At 33.9% G+C, this 21,931-nt stretch overlaps 1 protein-coding gene across 3 annotated transcripts in view; it reads right to left on the reverse strand.

Annotated features, from left to right (window-relative positions):
* The window catches only part of FSTL5 (follistatin like 5), a 620,880-nt gene that overhangs the window by 220,321 nt on the left and 378,628 nt on the right, over nucleotides 1–21,931 (reverse strand). For all 3 annotated transcript variants that reach the window (XM_060011592.1, XM_060011591.1, XM_060011589.1), the window contains exon 6: nucleotides 3,108–3,274. In XM_060011592.1, coding sequence (XP_059867575.1) covers nucleotides 3,108–3,274 — 167 coding nt within the window. The remainder of the gene's footprint in view (nucleotides 1–3,107; nucleotides 3,275–21,931) is intronic.

The raw sequence follows: 21,931 nt of genomic DNA on the forward strand, positions 1-21,931 counted from the left end.
CAGCCACAGCAACTAGGTAAGAAAAAGAAACAAAAGGAATCCAAATTGGAAGGAAGAAGTAAAACTAACACTATTTGTAGATCACCTGATACTATATATAGAAAACCCTATAGACTCCACTGAAAACCTGTTAGAACTAATAAATGAATTCTGTAAAGTTGCAGGATACAAAATCAATATACAGAAATCTGTTACCTTTATATACACTAATAATAAAATATCAAAAAGATAAATTAAGAAGAACCCAATTTATAATTGCTTCAAAAAGAATAAAAAAATTATACTTAGGAATAAATTTAACCAAGGAGGTAAAAGACCTGTACACTGAGAACTATAAGATACTGAACTTAAAGAAGGCATGTATAAATAGAAGGATATTTTATGTTTACTGATTGGAAGAATTAATGTTAAAATGACCATACTACTCAAGGCATCTATAGATTGAATGTAATTTCTATCAAAATACCAATAGCATTTTTCACAGAAGTAGAACAAATAATTCTAAGATTAGTTTGGAACCACAAAGACCTTGAATAGCCTAATCGCTCTTGAGAAAGAAAAATAATTCTGGAGGCATCATGCTCCCTGATTTCAAGCTATACTACAAAGTTATAGTAATAAAAACAATATGGTTTTGGCATAAAAAGACACATAGATCAATGGAAAAGAATAGAGAGCCCAGAAATAAACCCATGCATATGTTGTCAATTCACTTATAACAAGGAACCAAGAATATGCAATAGGGGAAGGACAGTCCCTTAAATAAATTTTGTTGGGAAAATTGGACAGCCACATACAAAAGAATGAAATTAGACCACTATCTTATACCATACATAAAAATAAACTCAAAATTGATTAAGGACTTGTATATGAAACCTGAAAACATAAAAACTCCTAGAAGAAAACATAGGTGGTAATCTTCTTGATCTCAGTCTTGTCGGGGACTCTTTGGCTCTTACCCCAAAAGCAAGGCAACAAAAGTAAAAATAAACAAGTAAGACTACATCAAACTAAAATGCTTCTGGAGAGCAAAGGATACCATCTGCAAAATAAAAAGACAACCTACTGAATGGGAGAAAATATTTGCAAACCATATGTCTGGTAAGGAGTTAATATCAAAAATGTATAAATACTTCAAGCATGTCAATAGCAAAACAACAAATAATCAGTTCAAAAACATGGGCAGAGGATCTAAGTAGACATTTTTCCTAAGAAGACATACAGATGGACAACAGGCACATAAAAAGATGTTCATCACTAACTATCAGAGTAATGCAGATCAAAACCACAGTAAGATATCACCTCACACCTGTTAGAATGACAGTTATCAAAAAGATAGGAAATAATAAATGCTGGATAGGATGTAGAGAAAAGGGAACCCCTGTGCAGTCAGTAGGAATGTCAATTGTTGCAGCCACTATGGACAACAGTACGGAGATTCCTCATAAAATGAAAAATAAAACTACCATATGACCCAGCTATTCCACTTCTGTGTATTTATCCTAAGAACATGAAAGCACTAATTCTAAAAGATATATGTGCTCCTATGTTTATTATAGCATTATTTACGATAGTCAAGATATGGAAGCAAATTATGTCCCCATCCATGGATGAACAGATAAAGAAGACGTGCCATATATATACAGTGGAAAGCTGCTCAGCAAAATAAAAAGAAGGAAATGTTGCCATGTTCGATACCAGACCAGAGGGTGTTATGCTCAGTGGAATAACTCAGACAATTTCACTTGTATATGGAGTATAAAAACAAAACAAAAGAACAAACCAAACAAAACAAAACTCATAGATACAGAGGACAGATTGGCAGTTATCAGATTGGAAAGGGTAAAGAGGTTGGGGAAATGGGTGAAGGGGGTCAATTGTACGGTAATTGATGGTAACTAGACTTATTGTGGTAATTGCTTGTAGCATATACAAAGATTGATTTTGTTTATGTTTTACGGCTGAAACAAATATAATATTATATACCGTTTTTACCTCAATTTTTTAAAATGCATAAATGTAGACACAACAACCCATAATGCAAACCTAAGATGATTTTGTCGAGGGCCATACCTCTCAAAGAATCTTGAATGCTCCTGAAATTATAGCTGTTATGGCACAATGTTCTTGATATCTTGGAGAATTAAAAATTATTCTACGTATACTCTGAGGAAATTTCCCAGATGTAAGCAAATTTAGAAAACTTTTAATAGAAGTAAAAAAATCTAAAATGGAGAAATTTTCTTTTTTGAAGCATTCAAGGACACTAACAAGAATATTAGTAAAATGTAACAAATAAGAGTGACTCTCTTGGGCTTGTGTTTTGGGGGTTCTTTATGAAGCAGCAAAGAATAAGTGGATAGGTGATGGCTTTCTTGAGTGAGAGTAAAGAATATCTAAAATTTATATGCAAAGACATTATAGAACCCCAAGATCACTAAGGTAAAGGATTCTCCCACCTCATTTCCACAGACAACCCATAACATACAATTTTCACTTCTTTTCATTATCCAAGATGATGTTCACTTCTTCATGCTCATTTTCAACAGAAAGCATGGAAGGAAGAAATTAATTCCCTGGAGTTTGTTCAGCCTTTGTTTCACCTTTTGGGCTGTACACTCTTTGAGTTTAGATTCTGATTCTCTAGGAATAAACCTGAGTGATGAACATGTTCCTTCATTCCAGAAAAATAAATCATTTATTTGTTTTATTAATATTTATTGTTTGTAATACATTATGAAGTATTTGAAGCAAAAACTTCCTTTACCCACCTTAACACTTCATAAGCTATAGGGTGTTGCTCAACTGTAATAGCAAATACGTAGAGATTCATTGTTGGTAATTATAGAAATTCTTAGAGTCAGACCTTTATGGTTTAAGTTTCTGTGATCCCACCAACACAATGGTATATAACCTGCTTACCACGCTTAAACAAGTGATTTGGATGAACTATTAGTGCCTCCCAGACAGTAGAATGGATACGAAAATGTTCCAATAATTCTCTTCAATTCTACATCTTATTTCATTAAGCTCCTCAGACTTCACAAAGTCTAGAGTATATCATGTGAAATACACAAATTATACACAACCTCTATTTATGTACTCACATTGATGTCTTCCAAATCTAAGTTGTTTAGAATAATATTGTTGCGTTTCCAGATGATCGGAGGTCTGAGTTCTCCCTGAATGGCACAGCTCAGAACTGTACTCTGTCCCACAGTTGCTGCTGTGATGCTTAGTTTCTGATCTTCAGGCAGACTCAGCTGGATAACCTCTGTAAAGATAGTATCAGGAATGTTGATGAGCATGTAGTTTTGTAAAGTTAATTAGTATAAAGTTTCTGAATACAAGTAATTAAGGCTTTTAATTTGTATAAGATGGAAAAAGCTTGTGATGAAATGAAAAAAAAGTAAATTGTTTCCAATAAAAGGTCAGAATGACATTTCAATTTAATTGATTGACAGGCATCCTCATGAGGCAAAGCACTATTAAACGTGAAATGAATATCAGAAGTAGAGTTATAATAAGCCTGGCAGATTGCACCCAGAAGAGAGAAATTATTTAACTGCCAAATCAACATGTAGTGTGTCATTGGCATCATTGGCATTGAAATAAAAATGATGTTGTTTATTCACTGATAGATTTATATTGTGGGTGAGGTGAGATCATTGCTGGCTGGCTTCAGAGAACACTAGCATAGCTGAATGGGTAAAATGCCATCACTAGGCTGGGAACAAAAACTGACTCTAAAGGAATAAGATTTATTTGAGAAGTTGAGGGAGGAAAAACTGAAGTTCATCAACTAAACAGCAAATTCCTGAAATTCTGTCAGCTGCCTTTATCAGTCAGTGTGGGTCCAGTACAGTTCTTTCCTTATTCTTAAATTTTAAAGTTAAATATATTTTTAAGTAACCATTAAACACATTTCTCCTAGTAATGATGCCACAGCAGGAAATATACTTTGTGACCTGGATCCTCTTTCCTGTTTCCAGACAGTCCTAACCAATCTTGGGAATGAATCATGACATTTATATGATTGTCCATGGTCACCAGAGATGCCTGGGATAATCCCACCAGTCTTTATCCATGTGACAACTGCCCTTTAGTTTTCAACTGACACTCGCTGACACACTATTGTTTCTATATTATGTTGAAGTCTTGCCTTGTGACTTTGCTCAGTCTCAGCCAGGTGAGAAATACCAAAATCACTATTCTTACTGAAATTTCCATGTGGGTGGGGAGACCATAATTGTCCTTTGTTCCTTTGTTGTGGTTGATGATATTTTTCATGATGGAGGGGTTGACTGTCCAAAGTGGTGGCTTTTAATTTGCAATAAATACGATCAGGTACAATCAGAGCTGTATCCTCCACAAACCCCTCTTCTTCCCTTCCATCATTTGACCTTCTTTTTCTCTCTTTCTGAATCCTATCTTCCTCTTAAGGAGGAAGAGAAATGCTAATCAAATGATTTTTATAGACTATAACTGTTCAACAAAAAGTTCTTTGAATTTTTGGTACCGCCACAAACTGTAATGTCAAAAAATGGCACAATTCTTTGTCTCAGAAGGCCGGGATTGAACATATAATCCCTACATGCACTTGTTAAGTGTTGATGTTCCACACCATTATCTGATAAAAATAAGCAGAAGGAGATTGACCCTGTTATACAGGATCTTGTCTTTAAAAGCCAAGTTATTTAAGTCATCATTGGTTTGTGTTGTCAAAGAGTGGGGTAGGCAATCTTTTGAAATTTCAAAATCCTATGAGAGAGACTCAGTTCAATGTATTCTTTTGATTTTACATCACTAAGAGAAATAATAGAAATGGGGAACAAACATCTTGGTCAGTCTTTTGTATTGACAGTTTAATTTTTCCTAATGACATTTCCATATTCACATTGTATTTCAATGTTTCCTGAGTAATAAGACCACAGGGAATGTGTTCAATCTTCTTTTCTTTAATACCCACTCTGTTATACATATTTATATAAAATTACTAAAAGAAAATATACTTGACCAATTAGGCATAGGAAATTTTTGAAATTTGCAGACACAGTGTTTTTTATGTCTTTTTCTTTAATATTACAAACTTACGGGAAGAGAGAAAACTATAAAAGTAATAACATCATGTAGGGTATCAAATAAGAATTATTAACAATTTCCATTAACATTCCTGAATTTCAGCTTCTGTTTCCTCATAAAATCACATACAAGATAATAAGGCATCTATTCTAAAAAACGGTATGTTAGCATTGGCTATTCTGACATTTAGAAATACAATTGGTACTAAGTCACCTTGAAATGTTTTCACTAACCTTCTGCATCTGGTATTAGGTCCCAGGCCTTTTAGATTAGTTGTGCTTTTGGTAGTTATACATTACAATGCTAATTAGATAATATGAACATCTTAGAATAAATGCTGAGATTTGGCATAACATTATGTGGGACATCCTTGTAAAATGGACATCCTTTGAGAGGATGCTTAATTAGAAGTAAGAATTACTATTCACCCGGGAAATATTAACATGCATAGTAAAAACTTATACGTTAATTTGGAGGGTACTTTTTTAAATGATTTTTTAAATTATCTTAGTAATACATGCTATTAAATAATATGTATTTCAAAAAGTCTATAGAATTTTTTCCTGCACGCTTCACCTTTTCTTTAATGTATTATATCGAGCTACATCTACAAAACCAATTACGTTTACCTGTTATTCTTCAAAATCAAGTGGTCATTTTCTCAAATAAATTTAGCTGTAAGATTTCTTTTACTTACAGAACTGTCGTGCTCATCTTGACTAGTCTTTCTGATAGTTATTACCAGACTAAGATTTAGTCTCACAAAATCACAAATGTTAAACATTTTTATTCTATATTCTAATGTCATTCAATATGCTTTAATGGATTAAATGTTTATAAAACATGTCACATTTATAAATTTCAGAGAGAAATGGTGATTATTTCTAGAGATACATTAACAACCTGAAACAACAGCTATGAATTAACCTGTAAACTAATTTAAAACTGCATTTAAGATGTAAGATCAGTTGAATCTGAGCATTTGTGTATATTTGAGTGATCATAGTTGTTAGTTAAGAAATAAGAGTTTCAAAGAAAAGTACTGAAATTTAATTCATTATCAATTATCATTAATATACAATTTTGTAGATATACATTAAAGGTAACATATTTTATTCTATAGCACTCTATTCACAAACATCATATGCTAGTTATGTACAGAGAAAAGTAACAGTTATGTGCAGCAAATAACATCTATCATTTTAGTACTCTATGTCTTTAGCTCCAGTGATATTGCACATTTGAAGGTCTAAGTAAAAACATGTATCATATGACATCAAGAGTCATCTAATGTCCTGACCAAATGTAAAAGCATATAGGTTAGATATAATAGATATTGCTGGGATTTTTGAAACATGTCAGTACTTCTTTTGACCTATAAATTATTCCTCTTATTGGAGGCCCTCTCAAGTATTCATGGCAAGAAATCAGAGCTCTAGTTGTGGTGCTTCCTTTGATCTTGTATTATGAAGACTATTAATGCCATTTCCAGACCAGCTTCTTTTGTTTGCTCACCTGGGAAACCTAAGAGGCAAATAAATTTTTTTCTTTCTGTGGATCCCTTTCTGTACTTTCTCACCTTCACAACTTGGCTTAGAGGAATATAAAGAGTTTGTTTTCAAAGAAATGAAAAATTGTATTCTCCTCTAGCAGAATCTGAAGTTGGAGAGACAAGTGTAGTTGAATAAAATTTCAAACACTGCACATCAGTATTTATGAAGCGTTTATTCCAGTAGTAACTAGGTGGTGGAAATAGCAATAAAAAGTTTGGTAAAAATAGTATGTAAATTTAGAATAGAACAGAAAGGGAATAAAATATTTTGAATATTTGTGAAACTCCACTTTATAAAAGAAGATGATTTCAGTAAATTTGTTTGAAAATCAGTTCTGTAAAATTATAAGAAGAAAATAATGTATCATAAACAGAATTCTGTTCTTCTAAATGCCTACATCTTTTCAAGTTCCAAAGTACATACTTATGTTGAATATTTTATTTAATTTATTTAAATACTAGTCTCATAATCTTGTTGATCTGATCATACTTACAATTTCTGTTTTAGGAATGATACCTAGAAGAAATTTTATCAGTGATATTTTCAAATAGCGTTTATGTTCCCTTCTCTACTCCACTAAAATGAATTACTAATTAAAAGCAGATAATAATTAAAATAAAAAGAAATACATCACAATAAAAGACACTTAGGAATGCTAGAAGGAATAAATTAATTATTCTCATAATAAGAACATCACAATTACTTAATGACAAGCTCTTTAACTAACTGGGAAATTATGATGGTGTCTTCCGTCAAGAAATAGGTGATATCCAAATAAATGTTACGTCTGAACTAAGTTAGACACACCAATATATACACTAACTTATTATGATAAAATGTCTAGAGTTTTTTATGCTAATTGCTTATCTGTAAACTATTATATGCTTATATCATAATATGTATTATTAAAATAAAACAAAATAAATTAAAAAGAGATTTAGAAACTTCTTCAATAACAATGCAGTACATAATTTGGACTAACTCTTCCACTGAAGAAATAAAACAACAGCAAAGGATAAATAACCCTGGATTAAATACACATAATATATTTTAAAGAATAAATGAAAGAGATAGTCTTTCTCATTCTTATCCATGAAAGAGACAAGAAGACAATAAGGAATTTCCCAGCCTATGTCCTGAAAAGAATTGTAATTTAGAGAGATGGGATTGCACCTGGAGTCACATTGCTTTGGGAATTTTTCCACCTTAAGAAAATGACTGATCAGCCTAAATGTCCTATATGGCTTCTTATTCCTAGAGACATGGGATAGATGGGATAGGTACAGTACTAGACCACCTCCCTCTCTGTGCCAGGACTTTAAAGCACCTCACTCTGCAAGTGAATGTGTGGACTGCAGGCTATTTTTGTCTGGGTGTCTCATAAAACATAAAGCCTTCCTCTCTATAATAAGATAACATCATCCTAGTTCATCTAATTATTATTATAAAAATTTTTTAAATAAAATATCCAGTACACAATGAAGGATAATATAGAAAACAAAGGGAGACAACAGCATTAAGAGAATGAGGAGAAATAACATACAACCATAACAAAGTCACCAGGATTGTAAAATTTAGGTTTATGAAAATAAAATCAGCTTAGAAATTCTAAAAAAGAACTTAAATATATAATCTATGAACATTATAAGTTTATGAAAGAGTTATATAAGTAGAAAATATGATAACTGAAATTAAGATTAAATTGATGTCATTAAGAACAGATTAGACACAGTACAAAAGAGAATTAATAAATTGAAAAAGAAATATTATGGAATAAAAAGCAGAAGAATAAAGATTTAAAAATGCAGTTGAGGTTAACAAAAATAGGTTTATGTGAAACCCAGAAGAAGGAAACAAAGAAAATTGGGCAGAGGCCATATTTGAAGAAATAGTAGTTAAGAATTTTCCATTAGTGTTGAAAGACACCAATCTATAAGTTTAAGATTATTAAATGTCAAGCAAAGAAAATGAAAAGCTAGAATAACCCACATCTAGACACTTAGTAGTGAAACTGAAGAAAATCAAAGACAGAGCAATCTTAAAATTATGTAAATGAAAAAATACAGATTGCATTTACAGTAAGGAGAGTTAAGCAACTGATATAATGAGCAAAAATAGGAACAAAAAGCTACTGGGATTATATTTTATGTGATGAAACAAAGTAAAGTCAATCTTACAATTTTATACACATACATAAAAATTAAAATAAGTATATTTTCAAAAAACAGTAAGAAAATTCATCTCTAGTAACTCGTCTTAAGATAAATTCCAAAGGATGTTCTTCAGGCAAAAGGAAAATGATCTCAGATGGAAGCTTAAAGATGCAAAAAGGAAAGGAGAGAAAAAAATATGTTTAAATATGTGTTAAACTTTAACATTAAACGTTGATACTTCAAGAATGTTTGATAATATAATATATGATTATGTACAATTATAAACATTTATAATAATAATAAATATATTTATAATAATATATAATGGAGATATAATATCTTCATAATCTTATGGTAGAGAAATATTCTTAAACAAGGCACAAAAAACTCACCATTACAGAAATGATTTATAAGTTTTACTACATTATAATTTAGAGTATCTTTTCCTCAAAAGATACTATTAAGAGATAAAAGATGCAAGCCACTGGGCAGGAAAAGATGCTTGCCATCTACAAAGCTATCAAACATCTTATATGTAGAATTAATAAAGATCTCCTAAAAGTAGATAAGAAAAAGACAGTTCCAAAGAACTACCAACAGGAAACTCAAACAAATGCTCCATGAATGAGTAAAACCATGTGACTAAGAAAAATCTAGATAAGTGCTAACTATATGTATAATCAGGGAGATGCAAATTTAAGCCGAACCTTTCAGATTGGTATGAATCACTAGGTCTAGTGTCAAGAAGAATATGAAGCAACATGAATTCTTATATGCCTTGAACAAGAGGCATATAAGGCATATATGTAATATATGTCTTATATGCCTTGAACAAGAGTGTAATTTCACATATAAACTTTCTGTATTGGTAAATGAAGCCTCAACTAGAGAAAATTGCCCTGTCAGCTCCTGTTTCCAAGGACCCAGTTAGCCATATGCCTTGTAGAAGCCTAGAGTATGGCACAGAGATGGCAGAGTATTCAGGTGTTATAAAGACAAAGCAGAGGTAGTGATGCATACATTTTCAAGATACCTTTAATATACTGGACAAAGGAAAAAAGAAGAGAAGTCTAAATGTGGAAAGACAAATCTGATAAGGAATAGGAAAAAGGAATCTCAAGTTTATCCTGAAGAAAAGAAGCCACTAGTGAAGAAATTCTGAGAATTCAAGTGAGAATAGAATGACTTCTGTCACAAGTTCTGAAAGAAAGAAGGACTTATAATCACAAGCATAAATAAAAATATTTAGTAGTTAAAACAAAAAAGTCATTTCTTCCTATGTCATTGGTGGGATTTAAAAGTTATGGGAAGAAATAAAAAGGCTTTTCCATAAAAGATTTTTCTGTAAAACAATGAAGCAATATGTTCTTGTGTAAAATTAGAATTTCATTTTTTATTCACCTCATAACTCTGTAATAAGCGCAATACATTATTATAGACAGGACTATATTTTGATAATACTTCAAGCAGTTTTACAAGTTAACAATAATGAGTCTCATTTTCCTTTTTATTTATTCATGATTTTGATACTCCTTCTGTGCTCTTACAAACATAATACAATTACCATTCAACTTTTTGTTCCATTTAAATTAATTTCTTTCTTTCAAATAATTACATACAGTTGAATTTTAAACTGGAGTATGTGAAGAACAAGGTTATTCATTCAATGATATGTATGACACTAACAACTTGAAAAATAATTCTTTCTTTATGAAGAATAGTTTTCATTTGAAACCTGACCTAACAAAAACTATATCCAACAGAGAATTTGGTGGCCCCCCCAAGTAGTAAGGTTAGTTTTAACTTTATGATTTGGAAAACTTCAAGAGTGCATACAACTGGATGATTTTCACATGATAGGTATATAGGTTGGAATAATAAGTATTGATATTTCAAGGTATGTTCTACCAAGTTTAATGTTTCTTTACAAGTGAATTGCTCCTTGTATGACTAGGATAAAAGAAAACTGTCAGCATTCACTCAATGGTTAATATTTGCCAGGCATTGTTCTAAGTGGTTGATTCATTTAACCTTCACATCTAAGAGTTAGATGCTATAATGACCCTATTTTTTTTTCTTTTTGTGGTACTATTAGGTAAGGAAGAAGTAAATAATTGAAGTTTCACCAGAAGTCTTGTGATCAGATAGGAACTTTCCCCACAAAAGGACACAGAAAGAGGAGTTGAGGTCCTTGATCACAAATGGTGAGAAGAAAGAAAACACCCTATCATTGGATAATGTGTAAAGCAATTGTCTTAAAAAGATGCATGCTACTGACAAAGAAGCCTGCATAACATGGGGATGAAAGCATGAACTATATTACCAGCAAGTCATATTTGAGATATGACTTGATGACTGCGCCAGTTTGATTTCTAATGCACACTATTTAGAAGACTTTTGACAAGTGACTTAAACTCCAAGTCTCAATTTTTCCATCTTTATAATAAAGATGGTACCGAACTCTTAAGAATATTGTGAAGATAAGATATGATATTTAAAAATACTTATGACTATGTCTAGCCTTTAGTAAATTCTGCATAGGCTGCAGCTGCTATTACTAGTGAAGAGCTATCAAAGTGCTTGTAGGTTAAGATAGGCGCCATTTCAGCCAGCTTATAAATATAACCTTGTGATCACTTTGAGAAAGGTACTGCTTATATAAAATCTCATTGGTTTAATTTTCATAGATATTACTTAAGCATGAGAGAAAAAATCCCAGCCTCATGACCCATTAGGCTGCTTGTGCTGTAGTTTTACTTTCACCTACAAACTAAGTACCCTTGAGGTTGAACTTATATATCTGCATGTTAAAAAAAAAGAGGCTATGGAACACAATGATAATCACTCTTCTATTTATAAACAATTGTGAAGAATATCAATGAAATGTTGAAGTAATCAAGTATTTTTCCCTGTATGATTTATTGGTATAAATATCATATGATTTGAGAACATTTGATATTGAGATCCAAATCCCTGAATGCATAAAATACTGAAGTTTCTTGCTGTCTTTAATATTTCTTTTAAAGTTTCAGTATGATTACTTATATATGGAATTCAATGAGGTAATCTGGGATGAGGAATTGCATAGATATATGAAAGAGACAACCCCACATGAACAGTTTGCTGTGAATCCTCATTTGTCAGTCCGAGTAAGGCAATCAGCTAATCAATACACATTTCCTGTATGTTAACAGTGTGCTCAGTGGCCTGTTAAAAAGCTATTACAGATACGAGGAAAGAATGTTAACCTGTGTTCATTCCCTCAGTTTATCTCTGGGAAACCCCAGGATGATAATGCAGGAGAAGTGAATCAGATGATGCATTATTTGCTCTGTCTTTAATAAACTGAAAAAATTTCACCATTTTTTAATATTACGGCCAGGCAGACAGAGCTAAACAAATGAACTATTCATTCCACACAGTGAAAGAGAATTTGAGCATTTTCCACTGAAAAAGACTTTAGCATTGTTTGCCTAATTAAAACAATCCAGGTAAGAAAGTCTGCTATTAGTCATAATGCACTGCTATTACTGGTAAAACTGAAACTGGGATCCAGAGCACTGGCCTTCACTACGATGTTTTACAGATTTAGAGCCTCTCTAAGATGTTACAGCAAATGGATGTGAAGGATGGGGAACTGAACGTTGGCTGTTCATTCTGGCAGCTCTTCACATCTGAAGATGGGCCTCAGCTATGGAAATCCAGAAACAAATTTAAACAATTCATGCAGAATTAATTAGCCCATTGGAGATTGACTGAGCTAATCAAAACCACAGGATACTTTTGTTCATCCTGGAATACCAATTTATTCATTTACAAATGGGAAACCTCAGGTTTAGTAAGTAGTGTCAGCTGAGAGCCTGGGAATATCCCTTGTAACGCACAGGTCAAAAAGCTTCTCAAGACTGATGAATAGAAAATTACAAAAAAGGGAGTTGGCTATTCCTTAACCAGTCAAGCTCTAATCAGCTAATGAATTGCCCTTTTCAACTCTAAAGGCATTTCTGTGTAGAGAGCCTTTCTTTTTCTTGTCACTTTCAAGTTTACTGACAAATTCTTAGTTCTTGGTCTCCTTTTCCTTTTTTTTTCACACCACGCATATCACCATATGTTTGCAAGTAGACCATTAACTCAGGTAGGCTATAAAAGAGTTCAGCTATTAGAGCCTTCTTCAGATAAGCAAATATTCCCACAGTTGTGGGCTTGGCAAACTATATCCATGAACCAAATCTGACCCACCACCTGCTTTTATAAATAAAGTTGTATTAGAACTCAGCCATATCCGTTCATTACTACTGTCTGTGCTATTGTCTATGGCTGATTTCTGCTATATAGGCAGAGTTAAGCAGTTGCTATAGAAAATTCATGGTATGCAAAGTCTAAAATATTTCTGCTGGCCCTTCACAGAAAGTCGCCTACTCAGCTGAAACACAACTTTGATGGTTTTACTTTCCTTCAATATGCTTCACTTATTTAAATGTGATCTATTGGATTCTGCTCATTCTCTAGGTCAGAACAGTAGTGAGAACTAAAATATTGCCTCTGCCATATCAGTAAACAAAGGATGTTGCAGCCATGAAGCCATGACATGAGGGCTGCCCAGACAGTGCACCCTGAGGAAACTCAGGATGAGAAAGCACAGGATGCTGGCCCCAGAGAGCTGAGGTGCACATCAAAGGAATGATTTCAGTGAGCCCGGACTCTTGCGTCTTCCCATACAGAGAAAAGTGCTAAATTCCTTAACTCAAGATGTCTGGTTTTCTTTAATTAATAGTCATCTTCTGATGTTCCGTCTACCTGGTCTTTGTTGCAAAAACTCCTGTATATCCTGGCTCCTCCCTGACTTCTTCTGAGCAGTTCTCTCAGAGCTATCTCCGAGGCTGTCTCCTGGGCTTGAAGTCCCAAGAATATCCGCCGCATAAAACATAACTCTCAACTTTTATGTTGTGCATTTTTTTTCAGTTGACACTAAGCATGAAATAATTACGCAGAGAATACGTGAAAACTGTACCCATTTACAATGGGTGAGTTTGTAAAGTACCAATGTATGTTTTATCTTTGAGTCCTCTGTAAAACACAGAAGGATGAGTTTCTATTAGAACTCCAATAGTTGCTCCTTTTAGAGTCCAATGCAAAATGCAAATGTGAGTTAAATTTTTCTTGTCCAAATGCAATTTCTTAGTCCCTGATGATGGCGTCCTACTGGCCCCCAAGTTTATAAACTTCCCTAAGTTTATCATGTAAAACAGTGATAATTTCAGCCAGAAGGAAAACTATCTGATTTTCCCATGTAAGTCATTCACAGTACTAGTCCGTGAACAAACTTGATTGACAAGACAGTATTTACATTTTAATAGGGAACATTTTAATTCAAATGTATTTTAACCAAAAAGATGCTTAGCAGAAATGTTTTTGAGATGAAAATCTTCCTAGGAACACTTGTCAACACTGCTACCACTTTCTTTCTAAGAAATCAGAGGGACCTAGATCTGACTAGGACTGCCTTCCTGTTTTTCTCAGTTTGACTAACCTTTAGACAAAACCTGTCTGGATTATAAACCTATGACTTCCCTTTTCTTAAGAAAGTTGCAGTGTATATTCTTTCTCTGCCCCTTTGGGATGTAAGTCTTCTCTCAGCTTGCTGCAGGTTTTATAATCCAGGAATGTCTTTCTCTAGGACCTAGGAGCTTCCCCTTTGAAATGTAACCATCAGGGAAGATAGTACCCCAATTTCAGTCTCTGTGAGGATGTAGGAGTTTAAATGCAATAAGTGCCAATTAGCAGACAGACTTGTCCGAATCCCATTGACCAACCTCATCTCCCTCCCCCGCATTGCCATTCAGTAATTTTCCACTTGCTCACCTCGGTACCTAATAACTCTCCTGCCTTCTGTGTCAGTGGGGTTGAATTCAACCTCTCCCCGCATTGCGATAGTCTTGACTCCTATTACAAAATTCTTTTTTTTTTTTGTTTTTTTTTGTTTTTTTTTGTTTTGCGGTACTTGGGCCTCTCACTGCCGTGGCCTCTCCCGTTGCGGAGCACAGGCTCCGGACGTGCAGGCTCAGCGGCCATGGCTCACGGGCCCAGCCGCTCCGCGGCATGTGGGATCTTCCCGGGCTGGGGCACGAACCCGTGTCCCCTGCATCGGCAGGCGGACTCTCAACCACTGCGCCACCAGGGAAGCCCCCTACAAAATTCTTGATTAAAGTCTCCCTTGTCTTTTTAACTTGTCTGGTGCAGCTTTTCACTGACAATCAAAAATCAGATTTCTGTTTCTGAAAAATTACCAATATTTACTTACCTTCATTCTTTCTCACTCATACTTAAGAGAGAGAGAGTTTACAAAGTATTAACGGAAGAATGAGTAACACTTATTTATGATCTATAATTATAGAGAGGACGAGAATTGAAGAAAGATAGAGATTGTGCTGGTTTGTTGTACCTCTCCCCAAAATAAAAATCCATAAATTTAACGATTTTTATAAACCTATGATTTGTTGCCACACAATGATTGTTCCTGACCACTTATAAAGCTTGAAATACATCTTCTCTGCATATGAATGTAATTTTAATTACTTTAAATATGTATGTCTCAGGATCTTCTAGGCATAATTTAAAATAATATCACCACCTCAGAACTGCAGGTCTTTACAAATCCCATGTAAATGCAGTACAATTGGAAGCTCTCCAGCAAATTAAATGCCTAAGAACTCAGATTTAGGGTCATTTATCTTCATCATCAAAACAAAGAAGTGAACAATTTTACACTTAATAACTGTGAATGGATGTTTAGTACATTGATTGCTAAAATTAGTGTACTAGATTTAAATTATACATTTAAAAATTTTTAATTCTAGAGATATAAATTTCAGAACTGCCAAAGCACATTTGATTGTTTGAGAAAAGGGGTACAGTACAATAAGTGCCAGAATTTACATTTTAAACCTTTTCTTTTTTCACGCAGAATTCTCAGTTTTTATGTCAATTCAATAATGTTTCTCAATTCTGTGAAAATTTTACTAGCTACTATATCTTTATCCTGCTCATTTGAGCAAATTTTGTAAACAGTACTAAAAAAATTAAATACAATTATTTTTGAAAGAAACTGCTGAAGCAAACCTGAAAGGACTTTTAGTAATTCTTAAATAATAAAAGTCTAAACTATAGCATCATACAAAAAACAAGTAAAACAGATATTTCTGGTTAAGTAAATAAAAAAGTGAGCCAAACACATATACTAATGAATTCCAGCGTCTGAGAATATATATTTTTGTAATAAATTGTCAAATGTTCCTATTTTTACATTTAGTCTCAGTTTTGTATTTTTAATTTTGTATTACTAATTTATAATAAAAGTACATAATTTTTATCAGATGACATTTGTTTACATTTTTTAATTCTTATTTTTGAGAATAATTATACTTATTTTAAATTCATGAAAAAAATTTATAATTGGTTTTAATTATATATTTAACAGGGTGTTTCAATGTACATTTATAAAATGTCATAGGAAAGCTTTTTAAGCTTTTTAAACTGTTTCATGTAGAATTAAGTCTATTTTAAGATATGATCAAACACTGCACTACATATAAAATTCTAAACAGTAATTTTGTTTCAGCTGGGTACTATTTGGTGTACAATAAAAGGAAACTGAAGGATTAATGTCAAAAAAAACACTATAGGTTTTCACCACAAATAGAATTTTTTAACACAAATATATATTTTGGCAGGAAGCTAAATTGTAAAGTTTTACAGCACTGACATTGTTACAAAATAATTCCTTTGGAAAGAAAGCAAAGGTGAAAAAGAATAGAAATGAGGAAAGAATAAAAAGAGTCGGTATAGCTGATTCAATGGAAGAAATGTACAGAATAAAAGGCACCAAATAAAAGATACCAAAATCGGGCTTCCCTGGTGGCGCAGTGGTTGCGAGTCCGCCTGCCGATGCAGGGGACACCGGTTCGTGCCCCTCTGTCTGGGAAGATCCCACATGCCACGGAGCTGCTGGGCCCGTGAGTCATGGCCGCTGAGCCTGCGCGTCCGCAGCCTGTGCTCCGCAACGGGAGAGGCCACAACAGTGAGAGGCCCACATACCACAAAAAAAAAAAAAAAAGAAAGAAAAAGAAAAAAAAGATACCAAAACCAGACAAGGACACTACACACATAGACACAAAATTACAGGTTGGTATCCCTGCTGGACAGAGATGCAAAAGCCCTCAACAAAATATTAAGAAACTGATGTCAACATACACTAAAAGGATCATACATCATGATCAAGAGGGATTTATTCCAGGGATGCAAGAATGGTTCAACATCTGCAAATCAGTCAATGTGATATTCCACATTAACAAAGTAAAGAATAAAAATCATATAATCATCTCAATAAATGCAGAAAAAGCATTTGGCAAGAATTCAACATTACTCTCAACAAAGTGGGGATAGAGGGAACATACCTCAACATAAGAAAGGTTCTATATAGAAAGCCTACATTTAATATCATATTCAGTGGTAAAAAGCTAAAAACTTTTCCTTAAAGATCAGAAACAAGACAAGGATGCCCACTCTTGCCACGTGTATTAAACATAGTAGTGAAAGTCCAAGCCAGAGGGATCAGGAAAAAAAGAGAAATAAAGTTATCCAATTTGGAAAGAAGGAAGAAAAACTGTCACTATTTGCAGATAACAAAATATTATATATAGAAATACCTAAAGACTCCATTAAAAAACTGTTAGAACTAATAAATTCAGTAAATTTACAGAATACAAAATCAATATGCAAAAATCTGTTTCATTTCTATACACTTATAGTGAGCTAGCAGAAAAATAAATTAAGAAAATCTACATTACAATTGCATCAAAAAGAACACAAAACCTAGGAATATATTTAGCCAAAGAAATGAAATAACTGCACACTGAAAATTATAAGACATTAATGAAAGATATTGAAGAAGACACAAATAAATGGAAAGATATTCCATGCTGATGGATTGGAAGAAATAATATTTGTTAAATGTCCTTACTGCCCAAAGAAATCTACAGATTCAATGAAATCCCTATCAAGACACCAATGGCATTTTTCCAAGAAATAGAAAAAAACAATCCTAAAATTTGTATGTCACCACAAAGACCCCAAATAGTCAAAGCAATATTGAAGAAGAAGAACAAATCTGGAGGCATCATATTCCCTGATTTCAAACTTTACTACAAAGCTTTTAGTAACCAAGACAATATGGCATAGGTATAAAAACAGACATACAGTTCAAACAGAATAGAGAGCCCAGAAATAAACCAATGGATATATTGACAATTAGTTTCTGACAAAAGAGCCAAGAATATGCAATGGTGAAAGGACAGTCTCTTCAATAAACTGTGTTAGGAAAATTGGACAGCCACATGCAAAAGAACGAATCTGGACCACTATCTTCCTCTATACGGAAAAATTAACTCAAAATGGATTAAAGTCTTGAATGTGAGACCTGAAACCATAAAATGTCTAGAAGAAAACATAGGCAATAAGCTCCTCCTTGACATATGTCTTGGTGACATTTTTTTGAATCTGGCACCAAAAACAAAAGCAACGAAAGCAAAAGTAAAAAAGTGGGACTATATCAAGCTAAAAAGCTTCTGGACCACAAAGGAAATCAACAACAAAGTGCAAAGGTACAGACTGAATGGGAAAATATTCGTAAATCATATATCTGATAAGGGGTTAATATCCAAAATATATAAAGAACTCTTACAACTTAATACCAAAAACAATGATCTTTTAAAAAATGAGCAGAAGATCTGAATAGACATTTTTCTGAAGAATACTTATAGTCAACATGTACATAGAAAAGTGCTCTACATCATTAATCATCAGGGAAATGCAAACAAAAGCACAATGAGATACCACCTCATACCTATTAAAATGGCTACTGTAAAAAAGTATATATATGTATAAACATATGCATATATACATATAAATATATATGTATAAAAATATGTTATATATACACATATGTATATTATATACATATAAATATGTGTTTAAATATATATGTATATCTAAACATACATATTTAGATATGCATATATGTGTGTGTGTGTGTGTGTGTGTGTGTGTATATATATATATATATATATATATATATATATATATACAGAGATACAGAGCACTTATTGGTGGTTGCTAGTGGCAGGGGTGGGTTTGGGAGAAATGGCTGTACGGTTTTTGTGTTTTTTAGTTTAAATAAATTTAATTTTATAAATTAAAAAAAAAGAAAGTCAACAGGGAAAATATCTTAGGAGCAATCTTATAAACCCATTGGCTTCTTTACTCCATTGCCACCCTAGCCTTTGATGTAAATAATATTCAAAATAAAAAGTAATACTTATCCTTTTATGTTTGCATCACTTCTCAGAAAACAAAAAAAAATTCAAGACTCAACAACTAGTGCAGCATGGTCCAGCAGCATCTTTTGAACCACCTCAAGTCACAATGAGGGCATGGCCCTGCTGTCATATGGGTATGTCATCATTCCCAAGGGCTCTGCTGTAGGCTTGTTGGATTGGGGTATCTTAGGAAGTAGCTAATGACTAACTTAGGAGCTCAGGTCTGCAACTTAGCCGTTTATCTGGAAAAATGTAACAAGGGCAGTCAATATGCAGAAGGCACAAAGGGGGACTGTTTACATTGACAAAGAAACATTGCAGTGAAGACATGTCTCATTCTGTTTAACAGAGGAATGTGTCAGACCTCATCCCTGGGAGAACCCTTCTGGACTTGAGCGCCCAGTGTTGGCACTGTGCTTCTGGAGTTTCCATAGGAGTTAGACACCCACTGTCCCATACAGCAATTTCATGCCTCAGTATCAGAGTTCTGCTCTTTAATCTCTGGTTTGACTCACTTGAGATATCTGTTTCAATTTAATATGAATAGATTTAAAGGCAACAAAACAAGATTATAGATAATGTGGAATACTTCATAAACATTTCAGCTTAGTAAACAGATAACAACTCTAAACAGACATGCTTCTAATCACTTCAATAAACAGTTTAAAATACACCAATGGATATATGCTTATTTAATTGCTTATTATCAATAAAATAATAGCAGAGAGAGTTTAAAATTAGGTGAAAATATTTCATTAGTATTCTTCTCTTCATGAAAATTTAATAAACCAATACTGGTTTTATTTTATTTTTAAATTTGGTCCTTAAGGAGTGTCATATCATATCTCTAAGTGCATACTTGCTACTACTTCATTTACTTAGAAGTAGTAATACAAATGAATTCACAGAACACAATATTTACCAAGTACTTCTTAATTATCAATTTAATATTAAATAATTCAGACATTAAGCTCACCATTTTGTTAAAATAACAACCCAGGAACACACTAAGATCCTTAAGTAATTCCTCTTATGCTCATAAAAACAAAGCTCTATAATTAGCACAGTTAAACGGAAAGCACTTTTATATAATCCATATTTGTTATTCATCAAAATTCTAATTTTGTAGTTTTAAGAAGCAGGGATTTGCTATATTATCATGAAAGCATAAACTTCCATGTAGTAATTTCCTCAGAAGTACAAATATTAAAATTCTAGCGAGACAAAAAATAACAATAATGTCATTTCCCCTCAAAATTATATTGCATAATCAGATTTTAATATGTTGCTAAGAAATGCTTACATAAATGTGCTTCTAAGAAAAAAAAAAAAGACTAAACAGAAGGGAGGTGTCAAAACGGTGCTGTAGGAAGGTCTTAAACTTACCTTCTCCCAGGGACGCAGTTTTCAAGTACAAACGGAATAATTCCCTTGGAAAGAGACTTGAAAACTGGATGAACAGAACCTCCACAACAAAGAATAAAAGGACAACACTGAGATGTATAATAGAGGCAGAGATACGGGCTAGCCAAGAAAAAGTCCACATCCCAGCTGCAGCAATCCACAATTTAGCAGGATCACAAAGGTATGAATTTTTTAATCTGGGGATCAAGAGATTCTAGCTCCACATCAGGCACCTCAACCCCTAGATCCTGCACAGGAGAGATGAGCCCCAAATAACTGGATGTGAAAATCAAAGAGGAATACCCCCTGGAAAACCATAGAACTGTAGGGAATGAAAAAAAAAAAAAACTCTTAAAGGGACTGTGTGCAGATTCACTCAAGCTGAAAACCAGCACAAATACACCAGAATGAAAAGTGCATGGACCAAAGGTGAAGGGAACCCAGTTACAAATATTGAAGTGTCTTCCAGAAAGACTGGAAAGAGTTGGGACGCTCCCAATGGAGCAGTCGCTGGCAGGAGCCATTGATGTGAGGTCAGGTACCCTGTTAATACCAGCACTGGGAGGTGCAATATTGGAATTCTCCATCTAACCTGCTAGCACTAGTGGGCATGCCCGGCTAAGAGCCTCTGCAACTTGACCAGGCCTCACAGCCAGCTGAGTGATAGCCACACCCACCATTGCCCCACAGCAGCCACAGTTCCACCGCACAAGAGGGCACAGACAGCCCACATATGGGACAACCATCGAGTGCCTGGCCCGGGTGTACAGGGGAGATTGCACTTCTGAGCCACGCAAGACACCTAAATAAGCCCATTCCTTCAAGACTGGGAGAGATAGCTGATATACCTTATACACAGAAAGAAACAAATTAAGCAAAATGAGGAGATATAGGAATAAGTTCCAATCAAAAGAACCTATGGGGGGTACCTAATGACAAGACAAGGTTGCCCACTCTTACCACTATTATTCAACATAGTTTTGGAAGTTTTAGCCAGAGCAATCAGAGAAGAAAAAGAAATAAAAGGATTCTACATCAGAAAAGTAGAAGTAAAACTGTCACTGTTTGCAGATGACCTGATACTATACCTAGACAATCCCAAAAATGCTACCACAAAACTACTAGAGGGATTCCCTGGTGGCGCAGTGGTTGAGAGTCCGCCTGCCGATGCAGGGGACACGGGTTCGTGCCCTGGTCCGGGAAGATCCCACATACCGCGGAGCCGCTGGGCCTGTGAGCCATAGCCGCTGAGCCTGCGCATCCAGAGCCTGTGCTCCGCAAAGGGAGAGGCCACACAGTGAGAGGCCTGCATACCGCAAAAAAAAAAAAAAAAAAAAAAAAAACTACTAGAGCTAAACAATTAATT

This window comes from Delphinus delphis, chromosome 5 (assembly GCF_949987515.2).
Source record: "Delphinus delphis chromosome 5, mDelDel1.2, whole genome shotgun sequence".
Taxonomy (NCBI): domain Eukaryota; kingdom Metazoa; phylum Chordata; class Mammalia; order Artiodactyla; family Delphinidae; genus Delphinus; species Delphinus delphis.